Source organism: Argopecten irradians, chromosome 2 (genome assembly GCF_041381155.1).
Source record: "Argopecten irradians isolate NY chromosome 2, Ai_NY, whole genome shotgun sequence".
NCBI classification, from domain to species: domain Eukaryota; kingdom Metazoa; phylum Mollusca; class Bivalvia; order Pectinida; family Pectinidae; genus Argopecten; species Argopecten irradians.
In genome coordinates, this window is record NC_091135.1 from 49,267,145 (window position 1) to 49,279,161 (window position 12,017).

Consider the following 12,017-nt stretch of genomic DNA (forward strand, 5'->3'; position numbering starts at 1 on the left):
CGGCCAGGGAACATAACACAGAGCCTTCCTCACAGGGGCGAACGCTCAACGCAAGGCCAAAAGTGAGGCGGTGCCAAGGAAGGCATTAGGAAAGATAAAGTCAGTTAGGAAGAAAAGAAAAGATGAGATCCTAAATTTAGTCGCCTTTTACGATCATGCAATAGGAGCAGCAGGTACAATTCTAACGCCCTACCTGCAGGGCTCAATAAAGGATTATTCTTACCCAGAACGTCTACATTATCTGGGACTTTCGTCACTTCAATACAGACCGCTAATTCTGGCCAGAAAATATCCTCGTGCGGGAGTGGAAATATGGAAACCGATTCAATGATTCATCGCGACCTAATCAATCATCATGTATATCATTTACATATTCACCTCAATATGCTGGAACATTCGTGGTATTATGTACAGTAATCCATTGCTATCTTAATTTCTGAAAGAGACTGACATTGTTGTTATGTCAGAGCTCTATCGGGTCAAATGAATTTTTTACAAAGTATAGACTCGAACTTCAAAACTTTCGGTTTATGTGATAGCAAGATTCCTTTAGAACTTTGAAAACAGACATTGTGATCGAGGGTTCGGCGGTCTTTTTCTTCTTCTTCTTCATAATGACCATCTTCTACAGGATGAAGATTATGTCTTTGTTTGTTTGTTTGTTTGATAAATTAACGTCCTTTTAACAGCTATGGTCATGTAAGGACGGCCTCCAATGTATGCGGTGTGTTGCGTGTATGTTGTGCGAGGTGCGTATTTAGGGGGACTGCGGTATATTCATGTTTGCTGAGCGTTAAGCAGGAGCAGAAACTACCACTTTTATAGACTTTGGTGTGTCTCGGCCAGGGGACAGAACTCAGAGCCTTCCTCACAGGGGCGAACGCTCAACGCAAGGCCAAAGGTGAGGCGGTTCCAAGGAAGGCATTAGCAGACCTGTTTACCCTATTTTTTGTAAATGAGGAATTTAAGTGTAGTTTATGGTTGAAAAGTGTAGTCTGTACATGCTGGCGCAGCCAGCATCCGACCCACGAAGTGGGGAGGCGGGGGAGGGGGCGACAGAGCCCCCTCCCGCAAGGGGGGTACGGGGGGGGGGGGTCTCCCCCGGAAAAATTTGAAATCGTAGATGCTCTGAGAGCAATTCTAGCACATTCTGATATCTTTGAAAGTGATAATATGAAATGAATATTTGGTACAATTTCTGGTATTTCATATGTCTTTATTTAACCATCAAACTTGACTAGAAAGTAAAAAAACGCACAAGTAATTGAATTGACAAAAGTAACCACTGGTCATCACTCTTTCAGTGATCTGTAATAGAACCTTTAATATGGTCCAGTTCTTTGTTTGTGTAATCATGGGGTGATCCTGATGATTTTATAATAAGGAGGCTTTCTAGAGTGCTGTCTCCAAGAGATGCACGTTGTTCAGTCCTGTTTTTGCGAACACAAGAGAAGACTCTTTCACAATGTGCACTGCTGTGTGGTATCGTCAGAATTCCACACATTACAACAGAGAGTTCCATGAACAAAGGTTTCCCTTCCTCATCCAGCATTTTCCCAATGTTGGACCAAACCAAATCCATCCTTGTCAGACCATCAGAACAACTGCTGACATTTGTACATTGATACAATGTGAATTGCTCAAGAAGTTTGTCTTTTGTTGTTGTCGGAGGAAAGATGCATGGGTATCTTTCAACGAAGAAACAAAGATCGGATGACTTGGAAGCTGTCTGTAAGTTCACATCCGCTACCTGTGCAGCTGACAAGACAGGATCATTCAATGGTAGCTTGCTGCATATGTAGTCGCAAACTTCACGAAAGTATTGAATAACATTTTTATAAAATTCCTCAACCTTTCGTGTGCGAAGATAATTCACTTCAGCATTCTCTATGAACTTCCTGGCTTCCTCTCCAATCACAAGCGACTTGTTGACTTTGATGTTGCAGTGCTGCTTATACTGAACCTTGTCGACAGCTACACCAAGCATAGCAGCAGGCTTTACAAACCTTGTCATAATGTTCCTCAGTAGTTTTTGTAGAGAGCGCTGCAACAAGTGAATCTTAGGCTCATCCGACTGCAGATTCAACAGAATGTCATCATAGACATGGATTGTGTACTGAAGAAAGAGGATGTACAGGCGATTGGTAGGGGACCTAACAAAGGAATAAATGGCCTCAATTTTCTGTTCTGCATACCCTGGCACAGATGATTCTTCTGATTTATTTGTTACTTTGGATTTGGTTACTGCTTTCTTTGATTTTGCCAAATCTAGTGCATCCTTCTGTTGTTTAAAGAAGTCCTTTAAAGCATCCCAGTTCAGCAGCATCCTGTCGATACATCTACAACACATCAAGAGTAAATCAGGCGATAAATATTTATCTTTGAAAACTCGCTCAGATGATTTAAAATTGAAAAAAATCAATTTTTAAATAAGGGCATGTTTTAACATATTTATTTTACAATGCATTCATGTTAGAAATAAAAACTGATCTTGTAAATATAATACAAGAAAATATTTTATATATCTTATTTTTATTTACCTTGAAATACTGAGCCATCTTGTACACACATGCTTAAGCATTTTCTTCTGTTCTAAGTCATAAAGTGCTTGCGTTCCCTTGAAGGCTGAACGGCGTTTGTCACTTTTGTGGAAAAAGTAATATATATCTACAAGGATATCATCCTCGGGAGGGAGAGCTGCTGCAGTTGCTTTCTTGGCTGCAATGTGTACCAAATGTAGGGTGCATCCTGCCAAAAATATGTGTGGCTGTTGTTGTTTAACAAATGCAAAGACTCCCTTCTTGTGGCCTGTCATGACACTTGCATTGTCACAGCCAAAAGCTATACACTGTGACCATGGAATGCCCCTCTCCTGTAAGACGCTGTTCATCATGTCAAATATGGCCTCTCCTTAAAATCAAACAAATTTGGATTACAAAATTATTTTGATTGTTAGTCCAGAAAATCATTGTTAGAGAAGTTTCTATACACAAATGATCCACAGATCCAAACAATTTTAATCTTCATTAATCATCCAAACTTGGCTAGTATTTATAAGTAAATCTATGTCAAATTATCTAAATTAAAAAAATAAAGATTACAAAAAAATAATGATTGAAATCGAAGTAACTGAAATAAATAGGTACCTGTTGCTGAACCTCCACAAATTGGTATTGATAACAATTCCGAATTCACAGTTCCAGTCATGGTATCCAATGTTCTGATAACTAATGGATACTGTTTGCTTTTTTCATCACTGGACCCATCTGTAGATATTGTAAATGGGCGGACTTTCATTCTGTCTGCTAAGGATCCTTGTTTAAGGGTAGCAATTTCCTTAATCATGACTGTTATCTTATTGCGGGAACATCTGATGTCTGTAACAGATTTTTTTCAATTGGTAATTATATATAATTATAAATTACTATTCAGACTATAAAATTGAATGTTCACTCCATTGGTATAAATTTTCCAATGAAAACAATCTTACACAATAGCATTCTATACAATTGAAATATTGATCTAATACTGTAGAAACAATTTTAATTCTATCCATTCTTCTAAACAATCTTAGAAAGCATAAAATCATGCCTGCATGGCAATATTTTTAAATTTGTTTTGGTTGAAGTATCTTACAGCGATTATCTCCCTTTGATCAGCCATTTGTGTTACTGTTACCGAGATCTATACGTTTCAATGTATGTAATTGTTTTATATCTTTTTATTCGGAGAATTTGCTGAATGGAAATTACATATGAATAGTTTCTTCATGTATTATCCTTGGGTTTGAAAGCGATCATTCAAGAAAATAACAACTACCTTATTCATCACAGTTACTGTTAATGTGTTATTTGTCGACACGTGAACTGCCTGAGCTCTCGTAATTATTTACAGGCAATGTCTGCATTTAAAACAACTTTCATCAAAAATATGTAATAAGATAAAACTGACACCTACCTGCAGCTATCTTTGAGTCCGGAAACATCGTGCGGAATGTCTTAGGAAGCGTGTCAGCAACACTAAGGGCATGTTCTGATTAGCGATAAGTTCGCACATTTTCAATTCTGCTCTCGTTACATTCCGAGTCCGCTCTTCTTCAGCAGTCGATTTAGTAGAATTAGAATTGAAGAATGTTGTCATCGAAACATTTTTTGATTGGAGCAAATATAACTCCTTTTGGAGTTTTGTTTCCACGTGCCGTTTGCAGTCAAAACTGCCACCGTGCTTGCACGAAAAGTCAGTCCCACACACCATGCAATGGACGAACGTGTCCCCTTTCCGCGAGGGCTGTAGACATTTCCAATTTTCAGAGTAAGACAACTTGTATCACTGGGTTGCTGTCTTCTTGTTTGGCGATGGTGAATCACCCCGCTGACGTTTTCTTTTAAACACTGTCTGCTTACAATGGCGGGATATAAATTATTAGGAACCCATCGGAAAGTTACCATCTCAATAGTTATCCATTCGGAACCCATTTGGCATTTTCTGCATGAAGACCAGGTCATTTCGACGCTTGAAATACATGGGGAATTTTGACAAGCGTTTCTATGAATACGTTGTTTACACATTTTATTGAGAAGCGAAGCGATTGAAAACAACAACGAAACAAAGAACATGTTTTATTGAATATCTAAGAGGAAAGCGTAGGAACTTTTCTACAAATCGTAGAGCGTAATTTAACTATTAAAATCGTAGAAACTACGCCAAAATCGTAGATGTAAACAGGTCTGCATTAGGAAAGATAAAGTCAGTTAGGAAGAAAAGAAAATATAAAATCCTTAATTTAGTCGCCTTTTACGATCATGCAATAGGGGCAGCAGGTACAATTCTAACCCCCTACCTGCAGGGAATAAAAAGAGTACTCTACCCGGCGGGGAAATGAACCCCGGTCTCCCGCGTGACAGGCGGGGATACTTACCACTATACTACCGAGGAGTCATATGGTGGTGTGCTAAGGATTGAGTTGAGACAAAAAAAAAAGGGTGAACTTTCAAGTTTGGTGATTTTACAAATATCTGGAGGTAAATTGTTCCAATCTGATATGGTTCGTGGGAAAAAATGATTCTTTTCTGACTTAGGTTTTACATGAAGTAACCTGGAAGGCGTGTGCGTGGGAGTTTCTGGTGAAACGAGTAGGAGCTACAAGTGTTTCCTTGGATATGGCGATTTGATCATGCACGATCTTGAAGAGAGCAGAGGCGCATATCCTTGCGTCGCTTCTTTAAGGCTTGCCAACCCAGACTGCTAAGCATCGAGCTGACTGATGTTCCTGATTCTGTTGATGACGAAGCGGGCTGCCCTATTTGTTGGACCATCTCTATCCGATGTAAGTCAGTCTTTGTGTATGGGTCCCAAGCACTACAGTCATATTCTAAAGATGGTCTTATTAGAGCCTTGTAGGCATTTTCTTTCAAAGATGTTGAGCCTATTTTTGAATTTCTTCTAAGGAAGCCCAGTGTGGAATTGGCTTTATTAGGTTTCTCGAATGTGAGTGTCCCATTTTAGATTTGCTTGGATATTTAGACCAAGATATTTGGCCTCATCCACAAGTTGGATTGATTGTCCACGTAGAGTATAGATGTTCTTAATGTGAGATTTATTTTTAGTAAGTGACATGACATTACACTTATTTGGATTAAAGGACATTTTCTAGTTTGATTCCCACTCGGCTAAACAGTCACGATCTTTCTGTAGTTTAGCACTGCACTGTTACTATGAGATGTTACTGCCAGATAGGCGATAGTGTCATCCGCAAATAGACAAACTGTGGCATCTAAGCCTATTGGTATGTCATTTATATAGAATAAGAACAGTTAGTGTTGCGTCTTCTTGTATAATGGAACTGTTACCCTTTTTATAGTGCTATATCACTGAAGCATGCCGCCGAAGACACCAAGCAACACACCCCACCCGGTCACATTATACTGACAACGGGCGAACCAGTCGTCCCACTCCATGTATGCTGAGCGCGTAGCAGGAGCAGAAACTTTCACTTTTACAGACTTTGGTGTTTCTCGGTTAGGGGACAGAACCCATAGCCTTCCTCACAGGGGCGAACACTCAACTCAAGTGATGCGGTGCCAAGGGAGGCATTAGGAATGATAAAGTCAGTTAGGAAGAAAGAAAAGATAAGATCCTTAATTTAGTCGCCTTTTACGATCATGCAATAGGGGCAGTAGCTACAATTCTAACGCCCTACCTTCAGGGCCACAAAAACTTTTAGACCTGTAGTGATCTACTCTGTTGTAAGAAAAACTATATATATACATGCTTGTATCAGTAGATGGATTCTGAAATCCTTATACAATGGAAAAACTGCATAGCAATATACTCATCAAAGGAATAAGGATTACAAAATGATTACGCCTCCCTTGACAGCGCGTTTGGTTTTGCCTGCCATTACGTGATACGCGATTGCCCTTGTGTGGAAGGATTTGGCTTATATTTCTTCGCCGAGACTAAGGGGTAAGATTTTTACGTTGTAAAACACGAGACTGTGCCGACCGCTTAAGAATCCTGGGGTTGTCATTTTCTGTCTCACCCCAAAGAGAGTAAATAGTTCTTTTTTTCTTACTTATGCGTCACGTGGTGCCTGTAACAGTGATGTATCAACAATGCAAGCAATGATGACGTGACTAAAATAAATTCTCGTCATGCTAGTGTTACCATGATGTGATACAATTGTTGAGAATGTGCAAAGATATGCAGCTTGAGATAACAAATCCTCACGTCTGTAAAACTTCGAGATTCTTTGGTTTGGCTTGTTATTATATTTACGTCCTATTATATTACTATCCTTAGGGTCATGTAAGACGCAACACACCACATACATGGGAGGTCGTCCTTACATGAACTTGGCTGTAAATAGGACGTTAATGTAATCAAACAAACCAACTTTGACATTGTATATTTTTTTTAAAAAGTTTTGATTATTTTTATTGCTGTTTCTCAGACATAGTTAGGCGTTTAAGCAAATTAAGACTTTACACAGATCCCTGCAGTTGTAAAATTTTACTGATAACATTTTAATTTAAAGTGCTGTTACTTATCCTATGAAAATTGTTTTGAGTTCTTGACAAATGTCACTTTGACTGTGGGCTTTTTCTTGTAATTTCCATCTTGTAGCTTTGCTATGACAAATATGTACATGAAAAGGAGTCCGAATGGTATAGCGGCAATACCGCCGAATAGGGACAATCCGAACGCCCAGCTTAACGACCCTCCTACAGAGTTGTCTGACGACAGCAAGATGGCTCCCAATACTGTGGAAAAACCTGTAAAAAAAATTAATATTAGAGAGATGTTAAATCATGATAAATAACAAATATGTAAATTAACACTACAATATTTATTATATCACGATACTGTAAATTGATAACACTATACCGCAGTCTCCCAAAACATGCACCTCGCACAACATACACGCAACACGCTGCATACATAGGAGGCCGTCCTTACATGACCATAGCTGTTAATAGGACGTTAATTAATCAAACAAACAAACTATTGTGGCTTACTTAAAATCCATGCGCTTTGACAATCAGCGTTACAAAGATTTGGATATTATATTTATGATGAGCGAAAAGATAATTTCAAAGACTCTATTATTGCTGCTTAACGTTCGAAAACATGACTTTATTGACAGAGGTGTCGTAATGTGGAAATATCGTTTATATATACCTTATTAGACTGTATTTATATTACTGTTTATTAAATGAAGCTGTAAGTTTTGAGCCATATAGTTAAAAGAAAACACATTAGTGTCGACATATCAAGGTATGTGTGTATGATAAATAGGGCCGAATTTCATTTTGTCACGTTCGGAACTCGAGTTGCCTCCCTTCTTCTAAACTATTACCTCGATTTTTATAAAGAATCGAAGGTTGCTGCACAAATATGGTGGAGATATGTCTTAAATCTCCTTTTCAAAAAAAACCCCCATGTTTCTTTCTATTTCATAAATTAATTGGCAAGAGACCCAATGTGCTTGCCACACGACACGTACACCCCCAAGAAGGATGGGCTTGCAATACTATGGTTTAACAATTGAAGCATAATGTGAGTGAGACGACTTGTTAACCCGTTGTCAGTGTGCTTAGGATATTTTGAAGAACGCTTCATTGAAATAGTACTTTAAAAAGAACACATGGTTCCGCTATAGCAAAGAGACACAACACCATCTCCCAAAACATGCCGTCCTTAATGGCCCTGGCTGTTAATAGGACGTTTATCTCATCAAATAGTATATTTTGATACATGCATACATGTATTGTGTTTTAAATTTCTATTGTTGGAATGCATGCAATCGTGATTTTATCTCTATCTTCAATATCATGATATTCCTATCTACTGAATAGTTGGAGATATAATGATACGATCGTCCTTGGAAACCAGAGAAAGCTCGAACCACGTGCATATATTGATTGATTGATTGATTGATAGGGCTTAACGTCCTTGTTCCGGTAATAACCGAGCCTGGGGCACTATGTGGGGAGGGGATTTGATGGGGATATTAGGGAGGCAATTTCGCACTTTACTGTATATAATAAAGGTTCTAAATTGTTTGGGCCAGACACACTAACACTGCGCCTTACACTAATTAAGATTAATGAATAAATAAAAACAATTATAATAATAATAAATAAAAAGATAAATAACCTTATAATTTTGGAATGCCTATGAAAATTGTTTTGAGTTCTTGACAAATGTCACTTTGACTGTGGGCTTTTTCTTGTAATTTCCACCTTGTAGCTTTGCTATGACAAATATGTACATGAAAAGGAGTCCGAATGGTATAGCGGCAATACCGCCGAATAGGGACAATCCGAACGCCCAGCTTAACGACCCTCCTACAGAGTTGTCTGACGACAGCAAGATGGCTCCCAATACTGTGGAAAAACCTGTAAAAAAAATTAATATTAGAGAGATGTTAAATCATGATAAATAACAAATATGTAAATTAACACTACAATATTTATTAAATTTCTATTGTTGGAATGCATGCAATCGTGATTTTATCTCTATCTTCAATATCATGATATTCCTATCTACTGAATAGTTGGAGATATAATGATACGATCGTCCTTGGAAACCAGAGAAAGCTCGAACCACGTGCATATATTGATTGATTGATTGATTGATTGATTGATAGGGCTTAACGTCCTTGTTCCGGTAATAACCGAGCCTGGGGCACTATGTGGGGAGGGGATTTGATGGGGATATTAGGGAGGCAATTTCGCACTTTACTGTATATAATAAAGGTTCTAAATTGTTTGGGCCAGAAACACTAACACTGCGCCTTACACTAATTAAGATTAATGAATAAATAAAAACAATTATAATAATAATAAATAAAAAGATAAATAACCTTGTAATTTTGGACTGTCACAGAATTGTCTATGCCTACATTACCCTACCTAACCTATATTAACACAACAAAACCTACAACCTACCACATGCATATCAGAGGGAGGTAGACTTTATGCAAATTACCGTTCGTCCGGGTAATCTTAAGTCTATTTGAATTTAAAAGGATAAACATCTCACCGAATTACAGTTCCATTTAAAGTAATAAATTGCAAATTATCTGTGTCCCTAATTAACCTAGTCGTGAAATGACCTTGACCGGAAATGACCACTTCTTCTTTGTGTTTGATCACGACATTTCTTTGAGTGGCCAGTGTGTGATGTTGATTAGAAGCGAGTCAGAAGACTTCAATTCTTCAATGTGGCAAGTAGTCGATGTCAAGTAGACCTGCAGCTATGTGCAATCCACCAATGTTGTTGCTTTTATGTTTGTCCTATTTGATATTAATATTCGTCTTACTAGATTCGTTTTGAATTGTAACCAAAATATTTCCATTAACATTAAAAACACTGAAAAGCTTTGCAATGCTAGACTGTGTATACAACTAACATGTCTTGTTCTTACACCTACGCAGACCTAGCCACTTCGGTTGCGCTTGACCGATGGTCAGTGTGCAGGTGGGAGGTCATTAAACATACATTAGGCCACTTACTGGACACTAGAAAGAGCGATCCGATGACAATTGCCAAAGTTTTATGGAACTTTTTGCTGTCGTGGAAAGCGAAGATGATTGTTCCTACTTCTGCGCATGTCAAAAACATAAATGCCAGCAGTTCCAGCGCTTGCGCCGCTCTGAAAGTATCTATAAGATAAATAAAATATTTTTTTATAATGATAACAAACTACATACTTGACGTTTTACAGACATGATTTAATGTAATTCTTTATTAGCAACATAGATATGTAGTAAGTATATTACTAACTATACATATGTGGCAAAGAATTACCTTTAACAGTGTCCACTATACTATTCTTAAACTTCCAAGGCGATCTGCCTCTTCACCAGTTCACAAAAAGGAACAAACAAAATTGCGTATTATGGACGGTCACAAATGTTTACATAAACACAAACAAAACAGCGCATCAGATAGAACGAAGACATGCATATTTATGTTTAAGTAATTCATTTCTTAGTGGTTTTGAACATATACGCAATGGAAATTACAACATATAAACACGTGTTGTATAGCTTCAAAAATGCGTCTGGATGTATCCTACAACAAGTGAATGTACATGTATCTCATTCCGACTTATCATAATGACGACATGAATACATAAGTATTCACCCCTTTGTTTATTTGAGTTTTACGGCCCATCCACAACTAAGGTCATTTAGGCCAAACTACAAGCCAGGCATTAATATCACGATATAAACAATGACTGTATCTTAAAGATCATGTTAAGAAAAAGACATGTCAAAACTAAAACACAAATTTTAAATGCTGATTTTATAATAAAAACAAAAAACATAACAAAAGGTTGCATGGGATAAAATAGTTTTAGCTTAAACAGCTAACGTCAGAAACAACTGATATACTTGGATATAGATTATAACTGAGCCTTTGAATACACCAGATAAACTATTGAGGTTTGACTGTTATTTATTATTGCGTTATTTACATTTCAAAATGTCACTCATGCTTTCATTAAGGACCATACTTTTGTTTATATATTCACATACGCTGTATTTGTGTCTGAGCATAAAAAATACTTTCATCATTTTCTTTTCACTAGAGGAAAACACGATATTTACCAGTTAGACTGCTGGAATCCCACGTGACACATGCTGTGGGACCGGAAGCAGTGGTGCTACACTCGGACCAGACTCCGTAGTAGTATTCCACACCGATCAGATTTGATCCACGGTTATAACGGATCCAATATGGCGCCACCATTCCCAGGGACTGGAGAAAATAACAGATGAACGACAGAAGAACACATCCGGCAAGACATCTATGATCTGTAGCCTCAAAATTTGAACATTTGTTTTTAAATGATTCCACGATACTCATTCCGGGAAAAAATGCAACTAAAAAATCAAAGCACTGAAGTGTTGTGGGAATATAGTTGTAAGTCAATTCGTAAAATTGGTTGAATTGTAAACAAATCCGTTAAAGGGCCAATATATAAGTAGGTAGAACACACTTAATAAAAGGACTTACGCCTATACTCAACAATAGGTCATTAAATTTCGTATTAAGGCTTAATGGATTATGTATTTCTGTCCGATATCTGCACAGAGTCTCTGACCTGATATGTATTCCTGTTTTGTCCGTCTATATCATGTCGTTTACCATTTTATACCAAAACATTATCTATAGTGTTTCATTTTATATTCCAGATACACCGAACATAAGGAGAATAAAGTCCTTTGTATATGTGCAGAATGTAATAAGACTGTATGAGATTGACATGTTCTTATTTATGTGTATACACCTGTTTAACATAATCTTATAATCACATAATCGTAATCTGTAGAAAATCAAGACATTTACTTTCGTTTAACAGGTTGTTAAATAACATTATTCAAATTAGCACAAAAATCAAGCATAAAGAAATATTGAGTTGAAAAGTTTTGTTCTTGAATAAATCTATACAATTACGAAATAGCATTCAAAGAAAATCACCTTAAATGATGATTATAATCAGC

At 37.4% G+C, this 12,017-nt stretch overlaps 1 protein-coding gene and 1 pseudogene across 1 annotated transcript; both read right to left on the minus strand.

Annotated features, from left to right (window-relative positions):
- Window positions 1–1,300: 1,300 nt before the first annotated feature.
- On the minus strand, window positions 1,301–4,140 carry LOC138316685 (uncharacterized; annotated as a pseudogene).
- A 2,793-nt stretch (window positions 4,141–6,933) lies between these two features.
- Window positions 6,934–11,627, minus strand: LOC138317008 (uncharacterized). Its single transcript, XM_069258642.1, has 4 exons — window positions 11,121–11,627; window positions 10,020–10,169; window positions 8,659–8,900; window positions 6,934–7,274 (listed from the first exon to the last, which is right to left on the minus strand). Exons 1-3 carry the CDS (start codon window positions 11,377–11,379, stop codon window positions 8,677–8,679), a joined length of 633 nt encoding a protein of 210 aa, XP_069114743.1. The 5' UTR covers window positions 11,380–11,627; the 3' UTR covers window positions 6,934–7,274; window positions 8,659–8,676.
- Between the last annotated feature and the right edge of the window lie 390 nt (window positions 11,628–12,017).